This window comes from Chiloscyllium plagiosum, chromosome 16, assembly GCF_004010195.1.
Source record: "Chiloscyllium plagiosum isolate BGI_BamShark_2017 chromosome 16, ASM401019v2, whole genome shotgun sequence".
Lineage (NCBI taxonomy): Eukaryota > Metazoa > Chordata > Chondrichthyes > Orectolobiformes > Hemiscylliidae > Chiloscyllium > Chiloscyllium plagiosum.
Window position 1 is genome coordinate 67,942,526 of NC_057725.1, and position 14,384 is coordinate 67,956,909.

The following is a 14,384-nucleotide window of genomic DNA, read 5'->3' on the forward strand; positions in this document are numbered from 1 at the left end:
TAATTCACCTAGCCTACACATCCCTGGACACGATGAGCAATTTAGCAAGACCAATTCACCTAACCTGCACATCTTTGGACTGTGGGAGGAAACTGGAGCGTAAAGTCATAGAGATGTACAGCACAGAAACAAACCCTTCGGTCCAACCCGTCCATGCTGACTAGATATCCCGACCCAATCTACTTCCACCTGTATATCCCTCTAAACCCTTCCTATATACCTATACCTATCGAGATGCCTTTTACATGTTGCAATTGTACCAGCCTGTACCACTTCATCTGGCAGTTCATTCCATACACGTACCACCCTCTCCGTGAAAAAGTTGCCCCTTAGGTCTCTTTTATGTCTTTCTCCTCTCACCCTAAACCTAGGCTCTCTAGTTCTGGACTCCTCCACCCCCAAGGAAAAGACTTTGTCTATTTATCTTAATCATGCCCCTCATAATTTTGTAAACCTCTATAAGGTCACTTCTCAGCCTCAAATGCTCCAGGGAAAACAGCCCCAGCCAGTTCAGCCTCTCCCTATAGCTCAAATCCTCCAACCCTGGCAACATTCTTGTAAGTCTTTTCTGAACCCTTTCAAGTTTCACAATATTTTTCTGATAGGAAGGAGACCAGAATTGCACACAATATTCCAACAAGGGCCTAACCAATATTCTGTACAGCCGCAATATGACCTCCCAAATCCTGTACTCAATACACTGACCAATAAAAGAAAGCATACCAAATGCCTTCTTCACTATCCTATCTACCTGTGACTCCACTTTCAAGGAATTATGAACCTCACTCCAAGATCTCTTTGTTCAGCAAAACTCCCGAGGTCCTTACCATTAATTGTATAAGTCCTGCAAAGGTTTGCTTACTCAAAATGCAGCACTTCGCATTTATCTGAATTAAACTCCATCTGCCACTTCTCAGCCCATTGGCCTATCAGATCAAGATTCCGTTGTAGTCTGAGGTAACCTTCGCTGTTCACTACACCTCCAATTTTGATGTCATCTGCAAACTTAATAACTATACCTCTTATGCTTACATACAAATCATTGATATAAATGTCAAAAAGTAGTAGACACAGCACCGATCCTTGTGGCACTCCACTGGTCACAGGCCTCCAATCTAAAATACAACCCTCCACCTCCACCCTCTGTCTTCTACCTTTGCGCCTGTTGGAATCGCACGCAGACATGGAGAGAATGTACAAACTACATACAGGCAGTTGCCCGAGACTGGAATTGAACCCAGGTCCTTGGCAATGTGATACAGCAGAGCTAACCTGTGGGTTTCCAATTTGCCTGCACCCTACCGTTCTTTGCCACTAGTGGGTCAATACTTTTAATACTCAGCCTGTTGTTTCAGTTTGAGGAATGTTTTGGCTTATAGAGTCATAAAGGCCTATAGCACAGAAAAATACCATTTGGCTATCAGTATGTACCATTCAAAAACAAACACCTGACTATTCTCTACCACCCTTATAAATAGTGAGTTCCGGTTTCCTACCTTTCTCTGGGTGAAATTTATTTCCTCATATCCCATCTAAACTTTCTGCCTCTTACCTTAAATCTGCACACCTAGGTCAGTGAACACTCTACCGGGGAAAAAGCTTATTCCTGCCTACCCTATGTGTGCCCCTCATAATTTTATACGTGGTCCTCACCCTGTCAATCTTCTCTGTACCAAGGAAAGCAACTCAAGTTCATTAAAGACAACAGGAGAAGTGCAGATGCTGGAAATCAGAAACAAGAACAGAAAATGCTGGGAAAGCTCAGCAGGTCTGGCAGCATCCGTGGAGAGAAAGCAAAATTAATGTTAACTCTTTCTTGGGCTTGCTGCAATGTTTCAGTGAAGCTCAGTGCAAGCTGAAAGAATAGCATCTCATTTTCTGCTTGGGCAGCCTGCAGCCATTGAGTTCAATAATTTTAGGGCCTTAGCACCTTCACCCATGTCCTCACCCCAACTCCCACATAACAGGCCTTGTCATCACATGGCTGCTACCACAAATATCTCATTGTCAGAATCTAGAACAGTACAGTACAGGCCCTTCGGCCCTCGATTGGTGCTGACCTTTTATCTTACTCTAAGATCAAACTAACCTAGATACCCTACATTTACTAGTATCCATGTGCCTATCCAAGAATCGCTTAAATGTCCCTAATGTATCTACTCTACCACCACTGCTGGCATTGCATTCCACATATCCACCACTCTGTATAAAAAACCTACCTCTGACATCTCCCCTAAACCTTCCTCCAGTCACCCTAAGATTATGCCCGCTTGTGATGGCCCTTTCTGCCCTGGGAAAAGGTTCCTGGCTATCTACTCTATTTATGTCTCCCATCATCTTGTACACCTCTATTAAGTCACCTCTCATCATTTTTTGCTGCAATGAGAAAAGCCCGAGCTCCTTCAACCTTTCTTCATAAGACATGCCCTCCAGTCCAGGCAGCATTCTGGTAAATTTCCTCTGCACCCTCTCTAAAGCTTTCACATCCTTCCTAAAAAGAGGTGACCAGAAGTGAACACAATTTTTCAAGTGTGGTCTAACCAGTGTTTTATTGAGCTGCAACATAAACTCGCAGCTCTTAAACTCAATTCCCATGTTAATGAAAGCCAGAACACCATGCGCGTTCTTAATAAACTTATCAACTTGGGTGGCAACTTTGAGAGTTTTGTGGACGTGGACCCCAAGATTCCTCTGTTCCTCCAGACTGCCAAGAATCTTGTCTTTAACCTTGTAATCTGCATTCAAATTCAACCTTCCAAAATGAATCACTTCACACTTTTCCAGGTTGAACTCTATCTACCACTTCTCAGCCCAGCTCTGCATCCTGTGAATGTCCTGATGCAAATGACAACAGCCCTTGGCAACTGTACCAAACTTGGTGTCATCAGTAAACTTACTAACCCACCCTTCCACGTTCTCATCCAAGTCATTTATAAAAATCACAAAGTGCGAAGGTTCTAGAACAGATCCCTGTGGAACACCACTGTCTCCTGACCTCCAGGCTGAATACTTTCCATCTACTACCATCATTTGTCTTCTATGGGAAAGCCAATTCTGTATCCAGACAGCCACATTTCCCTATATACCATGCCTCCAAACATAGTGTTTTCACCATGGTATTCTTTTTATCATGCCACTCTTTGATGAGAATGCTGATTTTTGTGACTGGATACAAAGACTTTTTATTTTTACAATTGTCAAGGTTATTACCCTCATATCATTTAGCATTATGGCAATCATGAAATGTGAAACAAACCAAGAGAGTGCTGGAGAAATTTGTTAAGTCTGGTAGCATCTGTGGAGAGAAAAACAGAGTTAATGTTTTAAGTCCAATATGACAGTACTGAAGAATTGTAATAACGGAATTGAAACACTAATTTGGTTTCCCTCTCCATCGATGTTGCCACACCTGCTTTCTCTCACATTGTCTATTTTTGGAGAGCTGCCTTAATCTCCCAATCTAGATGAGCACATACCAATGCCAAGCTTGTTACAAATTGCATCTAAGGTTGTGCTTATTGCTTCCAATCTTACAGCTAGTGAAATTCCCCAGTTTCTGAGACAGTAGAGACTGAGTAGGGTGTCCACATATGACTGGTGGTTGGGAGGGAATCTGATTGCAGAGATAGAGCATGTATCTCACAATGACCTAAAACAACAGCTGGTCAGTTTATCTAACTTATAATATTTTTGGCTAACTAGCTTTTCAGATACCATTTCCAAAGATGTTTTCTATAACATTAAATGCCAAGTACTTTTTGACTGCTAAACTTTTGAGTTTGAGCCACAATTGCCATATCTTTTCCCATTTGCAAGATTTCAACATTAAATCATAAACACCAAAATTAGCAGACTTCACAGGAACAGCGGCCATGCTGTTAACCAGATTGCCAAAGAAAATGCTGTGAACATATTTCCACTTAATGAAATGACTGTAGGCACAGCCATAGACTTCTCTCTCATTTGAGATAACCATGTGATGATTTAAATGGTTGGAAAAGGATAATCATTATTATCACGCTTTCTCAAGTTTCGAATCATGTTTGGCTTTCTAAATGGGTGGCAAAAGTTATTTATAACTTATTGGCTGTTGTCTTTGCTCTTTAACAAATTGTTTTTTTTTCCTCCTGTCCTAAGGCTCTCATAGTTCAGCCCCTCCAGGAGGAAGAGGTGTCCAAAATGCAACATGTCTTCATCTTAAAATACATATGTTACACTCTACTTCTTTGATGATTTGAGCTATTGCTATGTCATATGTATAAGAACAACATCTGAGGACAGTCAGTTTTTAGCCATCCCATCAGTTTCTACTGTTATTGACAGATAGTACATTCTCCCTATTACAACTAATATAGGTAGACAACCCTTTGTCCGAAATCCGAAAAGCTCCAAAATCCGAAGGTTTACTCATGAAGTTTTTTTACTCATTAACAAGGTTGTTTGGCATGCAAACAGTTAACCCAACTCCACACCCATTCAATGCATGTCACTTAAATGCGACGTGTAGGGGCGTGGCCCATAACTGGCAGACCTCAATTCTGTTTCAGGGCCTGTTTTACTCACAGTGCGTCTGCTGTTTGATGAGAGTTCTAAAAATTTCACCATCAAACTGTCACTTGTTCTGAAATTCAAAAAAATTCTGAAATCCGAAAACCAGCTGATCCTGAGCATTTCGGATAAAAGGTTGTGCACCTATACAACTGAAGTCAAAATAAATACATGCTGAATCACATTAAAAGTCAATAACACTCTTATATTTTCTCAGCTTTCAGTTTGTGGACTTTGTGGCAATGCCAATGGTAATATTAAAGATGAATTGATAACTCAGAGCCACCACACAGCTTTCACTTTAATGAACTTTGTAAATTCTTGGAAAGAAGATCCCATGTGTGATGATGTGACTGAAGTTATTTATCCGTGTGCCAAAAATCCATATCGCAAGTCCTGGGCAGAAAAGCGTTGTAAAATAATTCAGAGTGTTGTGTTTGAACCATGCCACAATTTGGTGAGTATCTTTGACAATCTGAAATGTAATTATTAAAATAGCTCACACAGACAGACCTTAACCTCACACCTTCAATGCATTATCTGAGCTGACATGGCACCTATTGTTAAAGTTCGCTTGAGAATGTAACTTTAAAAAAGATTCTGGGATTTACATGTGAAAGAACTGAAACCAACATGGTTGTTCTAAAAAGTGAGAGACTTAACAAACAATACAGGTCTTTTTCAATACATCACTTGAGTTGCATCACACTGTAAACTTTTGCTATAAATTCTGTGTCTTACGATCTTATACTCCACAACTACCTGATGAAGAAGCAGCACTCCAAAAACTAGTGCTTCCAAAAACCTGTTGGACTATAACTTGGTGTTGTGTGACTTTTAGCTTAAGAAGGTGTCACAGATGAAAATCAAAATCAACCACAAACTCAAGATCAAAATGAACATACCTAGTTTAGAGAATTATAAGATAAAATATATTTCACCGTCTGTCTGTTTTCTTGAGTTTATCAACTGCTGTAGAACTTCAGGAAAGTTCGAGTGACAAAAGAAAAGCTGGTACATGTTATACAAAAGAAAATTAGGTTGTGTAATATGGTATCAAGTAGGATGATTTAAATGAATAACAAAAATGGGCTGTAAAGCAAGTTGCACTGCTGGTGACTTCCATGACAACTGAGAAGTGTTAATAATCATGCCCCACAGTACCTCAACATTCTGCAAGATATATAAATGCACTGAACACCAATGAAATCACCAAAAATACCAATTTACCTGACTAACTGTGAATTGGAAAAAAATAATTTCCCACCAAGCTTCTTCAGTATCAAAAAGAAACCATCTGTTATAACACATTACTTCAACAAGACCAGTGAAACAAAAGTATTTATATTTTATGTATCTTTAATTATACCTCTTAAAATCCCCAGGCACACACAGATTCTATCACAATCAAGACAGGCAAAAGCAGTATAACTTGGGTGAAAAAAATATAACTCTTTGCAGGGTAAACAAAATTTCAAAGATCAATGTCCATACCACAAAGTGGAAAGTTATTCCTCTTAATCTTTTTAATTTTTGCAATGATACACTGTTGTCTTATGGTCATGCATTTATACATAAATAACTGAGATATATAGCACAAAGGTTATTTGGTCCAAATAATCTATGCTGGTGTTTTGGCTCCACTTGAGCTTCTTTCCTTCCCCTTAAATGTGTCAATCATTATTTGTGCAGGAGTTACACATTTTCATCATTAGACCCTTTCTATGAATTGGATTTTTTGGTAACTGTTTTATATTGATTTTGCTAGTTATATTTGCCCCCACTCTGTCAAAAATGTCCATAATCTTAAAAGACCTCTATCAAGTTGCCCTTCAGTTTTGTTTTATTGTAACACAGAAGACCCAGCATATTAATTATTTTCTGATACTTATATCCAAGAATTCCTGGTATCATCCTTATAAATCTTGTCTACACTTTTTTCAACACATTTTTTTTCCCATTATGGCCACCAGAATTGCATCTGGTACACTTATGTCATCTAGCCCATGTTCAATACAGGATTAACAGAACTCCCCTATTTTTCAATAAATTCCTCTAGGTATAAAACCTGTTGTTTGATGTGTCTTTTTATAACCTTGATTTGTGATGCAAAATTATTGATTTATGCATTTGTACTCTAAGATCCCATTGTTTCTCCAACCACCTAGACCTGCAATTTCCAAGTGACCTCTTTCCTAAAATACAAATCAGAACATTTTGAAAATGCTCAGCAGTTTAGACACCCTCTAAGAGAAATGCAATTAATGAACTGGCTTTTCATAAGGAAGACAATTATTGGGACTTAGAAAGGTTTCTACCTCTGGAAACCAGTCTTTGTTAAGGAAACTACTGCCTGCAGGGTGATGATGGAATGGAATTGGACCTGCTGCTCTTGCTGTAGTAGGACCAATGTGATAATAAAATATAGAAAAGTACAGCACAGAACAGACCCTTTGGCCCACGATGTTGTGCCGAGGATTAATCCTAATATAAAATACAATAACTTAACCTACGCATCCCTCAACTCACTGCTATCCATGTGCATGTCCAGCAGTCGCTTAAAAGTCCCTAATAATTCTGCTTCCACCACCACCACTGGCAATGCATTCCATGGATTCACAATAGAATGAGTAGATGCTGAGACTATCAGCCTAAAATGCATGCCTTTTTTTTAAATAACATTTCTTTGAAAAGTGTGGGCATTTATTGCACATAACTGGTTGCCCTTAAGTGGAAATGAGCATACGTTTTTAGCTGCTGCAATCCATAAAATAACTTGAACTTGCTAGAAATTAGCCTACTTGCAATGGACGCAAAAACTCTCAATCCCCTACTCCAGTGCCTGCCTACCCCATATACCATACCTCTTGTATCCCTCATGGCCTTATATGTCCCCCATATCTTCTTTTCGCACTTCATATCCTGTTTTTCCTAATGCCCTCCAATACATTTGCCTTACCTATTTTCCTGGTATCCAATATTTAGACAACCAATAAGTTAATGGCCAGGTGGATCTTTGGAGTGGTCTTTGAAATGTTTCTGAAACTGACACAATAAGTAGAGGATTTGAAAATACCCTTTCGATAAAAATGACTCTGTTACAATGGCTTAAAAAAGTATTATTCACAGTATCAATGTCAGAAGCTTGTATCCTCTTCAGACATCTTACTGTTGTGTAAATGAATTTTTTTGCTCATGTGTTCAAAGAAACAGCAGCTTATTTGCAATCAAACAAATTTTTACTTGCCTTTGCAGCACCAGACAGTGCTTGCAGAAACCTAAGTGTATTAATTATTCTTGGAGCTCAGCCAGACATTCGTAATGAAGCCTTGTCTTAGTTAATACAGTTGTCAAAAAATTTCAATATGAATGCTTGGCTGAGCTCAAGTTTGAAAGGCTGTGTGGTCTATTCATCTTATTTGTTGTGTTCATTTTTTTGAAGTTATGATTCTCTATACTTCTCAGAATACTGTTATTTATTATACACTCCCTTGCCTTGTTTGCTAATTTCAAATGCATTACCTTACATTTCTCCACATTGAAATCCATTTGCCATTTTCGTGCCCTCACCTGATTGTACTGGTCATGTACAATTTCTGTCTTCACCAGCAGCCACAACCAGTTTTTGTTCAAAATACAGTGTGTGGTACCAAGTATTTGAATAAAAACAATAAGATTTATAACTATTATTGACCCTGATTGAATCAGCAATCACTGTCAAATTGCATTTTGATCCTTTCTCTGTGCTGTAATGGTATTCCATATTTTGGGACTGGTCTTCTAATTCTGGCCTCTTCAGAAATGTGGAGCTTACTTACCTGTTGCTCTGGATTGAGGGAGAAGACAAACAGTCCCATTTTTAAGACATAGTTGCCACATTATGGCAAGTGTTCACTCTAAATAGAATACACCTGGAATAACGAACAGGGACACAAAAGACACAGTGCAGGTGAAACAACCATTAGAAGGGCAGAGTCCACTCCAGAAGGGCAGAATCCGCACACCTCACAGCACACACAGTCTCCCCAGAGGCTTGGTCCATCCACAGAGGCCCAGGCCCACTCACAGAGACACAGTCCATTTGCAAAGGTACGATGACTCACAGTGACTCAGTCCAAGCAAAAAAAGGTGTAAACACATGCAAAAATAAAGTGCAAGCATTAAAAACAACAGTGCAAAGGCCAAGCCCTGCCACAAGATCATCATTATCCTTGCTTAGCAAATAAAAGAGTAATACACAGGCTGCCACCAGCCAGTGAAATAACATAAAACACAGTTCCCTAATGAGAACTAAATACAACAGTATCCACTGGCTGTGTGGCCAGCAATCGCAGGAATCAGTTACCAAATACAACAGTAACACACTGTGTGGCTAGCCAGGTCAGAGTCAGTCCCCTGAACTGAGGAGATTCTAAATCTTCTATTTATATGATATTTTATTAAAACTGCACAAAATACAAAACAGTCAACAATTAACAATAAACAATTCACATGGGAATGGCAAAACCTGACCCCAAACATCACCGTACAGCCAATTCATAGCGAAATGCAAATGAACCGACAAACGCATGTTCCCGTTCTCAGTCTGTTCCTACACACCTCTCAGCTCTATGTACCCTCAGGCCATCTCTAGGACAGCATGTCCGTATACCTCCCCGGGTCAAAGTTTCTTGGAATGGCCTACCCACCCTCTGGCTCTCAGGGTGATAGTTTTCAGAACTACTTACGAACTTTCTGGCTTTCAGAACAACGTACTCGCTGTCTGGCTCCCAGTAAGGCCTGCTAGATTCAGGGACACGCAAGACACAATGCAGGTGAAACAACTGACCTTCAAAAGCACACAGTCTACTCCAGAAAAGCAGCAAATGCACACCTCACATCACACATGCAGCTGTTCAGTCTCCACAGAGGCCTGGTCCACGCAGAGGCCCAGGCTCACTCATAGAGAAACAAACCATTTGTAAAGATAAAATATATAAAGGAAAATATATGCAAAAATGAAGTGCAAACATTAAAAACCATCGTGCAAGGGCCAAGCCCTGCAACAAAATCACCATTGTCCTGGTTTAAACTAAAAAAACACAATTCCCTAATGAGAACTAAAGTACAACAGTATACACTGCCTATGTGGCCAGCCAGCTTATAAATGGGTTCTCAAACAATATAAACAGTAACAAACTAGCTGCATGACAGGCCAGCCAGCTCAGAGTCAGTCCCCAGAACTAAGGAGATTCTAAATCTACTGTTGTTTTTTTCATTTTTTTCTTTCTTCTTTACACTGACTGTGAAGATCAGCCAGCTCAGCAATCCTCCTCTAAAAGGAATAGCAGTAACAAACTGGCTGTGTGACCAGCCAGTTCAGAATCAAGTCTCAAAACATACAACAGTAATGCACTGGCTGTGTGGCATCGCCTGTTTATATTTTTAGGCAACAAGAGCTATTCTGTGATAATATGATTCATTATTATCATTTGCAATGCATAAGTGGCCACATAATGTGCAAGTGGCCATAGAATGGCCACTTGCACATATTCTTTCCTCCATACTGGGATATAGTTTTGCAGAGAGTCATAAATTATCTTCTTACATGTCTGCCACTGCCTGCTTTCATCCAATCAATATTCAGTGGATGACGCTATCTTCATTTTATTATCATTCCCTTAAGTTTAGCATGGTTGTTTCTGACCTAAGTTTCTCAGTTTTAAACTGAATATTAAATTTAGTCATGTTATGATCACTACTTTCTAAGGAATCTTTTACTGTGAGGTAATTTATTAAACCTGTTTCATTACGCATTACCAGATCCAAGATAGTCTGTTCCCTGGTTGGCTCCATGATATATTGGTCTAGGAAACTATCCTTAATACATGCTATGAATTTGTTATTGGAGCTACTCGTTCCAATTTAATTAACTCAACCAACATGAAAATGAATGTCACCCATAATTTTCGCTCTATTTTTTATATTTTGTCTTCCAGCTCCAATGGCGTCCATATTATGATAAATGTATCAGAGATGCATGTGGTTGTGAACTCATTGGAGATTGTGATTGTCTGTGTGATGCTGTTGCAGCCTTTGCTAAGACATGCTTAGATGCTGGCGTTTGCATTGATTGGAGAACCCCTGACTTTTGTCGTAAGTTTTAAAAACAATGTTTGAATGACTTGTAATGTTTTAACATTAAGCTTTAATATTTTTTGTTAAAATAAATTAGGATATTTGTGTTGCCAACACAATGTACTAGAAGTTATGAATATTTCAATTGTATTGTATGTACAATGGAGAAAAATAATTCAAATGCATTTCTTAAAGAGATTAGTTTTTATTAGTTCTGAAATGAAAATTTCATGTCGTATAATATATTTTCTAATGGGAACTGCTTGCATTTTGCATAATCTTGAAAATGATAAGGAAGAGAAAATAGAAAATACAGATTGGAAACAATAGATAAATTTCTTGCTTCCGAACATTAATATATCTCCAGTAGGTTTATAGACTTGGAAGGTCTTGCTTAGATACCTGTGTCTGACAGAGGTGATTGGTAGCTTTATGCTGTGACGTGGAATCCAATTCTACTACGAGAACAGCATAACCTACTATAGTAAATATTATCACCAATTTGTATGTTCTGTCAGTGGATCTTTCAATGAGGACTTCTGTGATTTTTCGCACTGTAAGCATACAGTATCTTATAGAAATCTGGCAATTTTTGTTCAGGTGATCTGTGCTGTTTATTGGTTTTTAGTTAAAAATGGAGCATGAATTTTGGATGGTATAGTTTCCCATCCCAAGGTGTTGTTGAGAAATGTATCATTGCCAGCACCAGGTGTTTCCCAGTCATTTAACATTTGGAATTTTGACTGAAGGAGGCAAGACTTTCGCATTTGGGAAGAAATCCCTCACTAGGGAGCTTCTTGATGTCTAATTACCTTATAGCTCTGTAGATTTAGCAGCATTACTGGAAGTGGTGATCACTTCTGGAATTACATGAATTCATAACAGTCTAGCCAAGCCCACAAGACTTAGTAGGTGTCGTATTTTGCAGTAAGTAAAAGGGGTTCAGTGATAGTGTGTCTCCCTTTTACCCACATAAGGCCCCAACTTTCCTCCACCATCCATCTCTAAACTCCATATTTCAATTAGATTAGATTAGATTACATTACATTACAGTGTGGAAACAGGCCCTTCGGCCCAACAAGTCCACACCGACCCGACGAAGCGAAACCCACCCATACCCCTACATTTACCCCTTACCTAACACTACGGGCAATTTAGCATGGCCAATTCACCTGACCCTGCACATCTTTGGACTGTGGGAGGAAGCTGGAGCACCCGGAGGAAACCCACGCAGACACGGGGAGAACGTGCAAACTCCACACAGTCAGTCACCTGAGGCGGGAATTGAACCCGGGTCTCAGGCGCTGTGAGGCAGCAGTGCTAACCACTGCTAACCAATTGTGAGAGGAAACTGGAGCAAAGCCATGCAGACATAGAGAGAATGTGCAAACTCCACAAAGATAGTCGCCAGAGGCTGGAATTGAACCCAGGTTCCTGGTGCTGTGAGGCAGCAGTGCTAACTACTGAGCCACCATGTCGCCAACAGATACATTGATTGCAAATATTGGAGGCTCTAACACTGATATCTTGACACATCCTGACAACTCAGACATGCCCATTTATGTCCATCTCTGCTTCCAATTGCCAACTAATCCTCATGTAAACATGTTACTCTCTACACTATCAGCTCTTACTTTGCCTCTTAACTCTAAGTGGCACCTTGTCAAATATCTTATGGAAATCTAAGTTCAGTCTATCCATCAGTTCTGTTTTATTTGTGTTACAAGTTACTTCCTCAAAATATTCTAATAAATTAGTCAAAATGATTTCCCTTTCACAAAACTATGTCAGATTGCATTAAGATTTTCAAATTGTCCCTTCATTACAGTCTTAATAGTAGATTTCTGCCTTTCTCTGCTACAGTTGTTAGCTAACTGTCCTGTAGCTTCCTCCTTTCTGTCTAAAAGTAACATAGAAAATAGGTGCAGGAATAGGTCATTCAAACCTTCATCACCATTCAACATAATCATGGCTGATCATACAATTTCAGTATCCCATTCCCGCTTTCTGTGCATACCCCTTGATCCTTTAGCTGCAAGGGTCACATCCAGCTCATTTTTGAATATATCTAATTAACTAGTCTCAATAGCTATCTGTGGGAGAGAATTTCCCACATTTGCAACTGAGTGAAGAAATTCTTGCTCATCTTCGTGCTGAATGGCTTGTACCTTATTCTTAGACTGTACCACCTAGTTCTCGACTTTCCCGACATTGGGAACATTTTTCTTGCATCTAGCCTGTCCAATGCCATCAGGGTTTTATACGTTTCAATGAGATCCCTTCCAATTCTTCTAAATTCCAATGAGTACTAATACAGTCGATCCAATCTTTCCTCATATGCCAGTCCTGTCATCCTGGGAATCATTCTGGTGAACCTTCACTGGACTTCTTCAATAGCAAGAATGTCCTTCCACAGACTAGGAGACCAAACCTGCACACAATAATCAAGGTGTGGCCTCACCAAGACCCTGTATAACTGCAGCAAGACATCCTTATTCCAATACCCAAATCCTCTTGCTATGAAGGAGAGCATGCCATTAGCTTTCCTCACTGCCTGCTGTACCTGCAATGCCAATCTTCAACTGTTCCACCATGACACTCAAATTGCATTGCACCTCACCTTTTTCTAAACTGTCACCATTCAGATAATAATCTGCCTTCCTGTTTTCAATTCCTTTGTCAAAGTTGCTAATGTATATTGTGAACAGCAGGGGTCCCAGCACTGAACCCTGTGGCACCCCACTTGTCAAAGGACCCATTTATTCCAACAGTCTGCTTCCTATCTCCCAACTAATTCTTTAACCATGTCAATACATTAGCACCGATACCAACAATTTTCATTTTGCTTACTAATCTATTGTGTGGAACCTTATCAAAAGTTTTTTGAAAGCCCAAATGCATAATACCTACTGATTCACCCTTATCCATTATACTGGTCACATCCTCAAAAAATTCCAAAGATTTGTCAAATGTGATTTCTCTTTAGTGAATCCATGCTGACTAGGACCAATTCTGTCATCACTTTCCAAATACTCAGTTATTACATCCTGAACTTGCCAAGTATTTGCACAGGAGAAAGTGAGGACTGCAGATGTTGGAGATCAGAGCTGAAAAATGTTGCTGGAAAAGCGCAGCAGGTCAGGCAGCATCCAAGGAGCAGGAGAATCGACATTTCGGGCATAAGCCCTTCTTCAGGAATTCAGGGTTCAGTGCTGTATTTGCACACACAGCCACCCTTTCCAAGATATCCGGCATTCTCTTTGCATCCTTCTCACTTCGTACACTGCCACCCAGCTTAGAATCATCTGCAAATTTTGAGATAAGGCATTCAATTCCTTTGTCAAAGTTGCTAATGTATAATGTGAACTGGTGGGCTCCCAGCATTTTTCACACCACTGCTGTCAAGCTAACCAGCAAATAATCCCCCATTTTCTCTATTTCCCTCTTTTTTTAAAAGAATACAAAGTTATATTAGCTACCCTCTAGTCCATTGGAACTTTTCCAGAGTCTACAGAATGCTGGAAAATCATCACCAATGTTTCCATCATTTCTAGGGTCACTTCCTTTAGTGCTCTTGTGGAATTGTATGAAACAGTTAAGTTGCCTGATAGGGAAATTGGCCAAATCTGGGTTATAACACAATATAAGTTAAATACTGTGGCATTGCTAATCTCAGCAGACATGACACAGGCTGAATCTACGTAAACTCTCTAATCTTG

At 39.6% G+C, this 14,384-nt stretch overlaps 1 protein-coding gene across 1 annotated transcript in view; it reads left to right on the top strand.

Moving 5' to 3' along the window:
• The window catches only part of LOC122558129 (mucin-6-like), a 189,202-nt gene that overhangs the window by 73,961 nt on the left and 100,857 nt on the right, over positions 1–14,384 (top strand). Inside the window, exons 8-9 of the mRNA XM_043706448.1 lie at positions 4,766–5,005; positions 10,527–10,683. Of these exons, the coding sequence (XP_043562383.1) occupies positions 4,766–5,005; positions 10,527–10,683 (397 nt within the window). The remainder of the gene's footprint in view (positions 1–4,765; positions 5,006–10,526; positions 10,684–14,384) is intronic.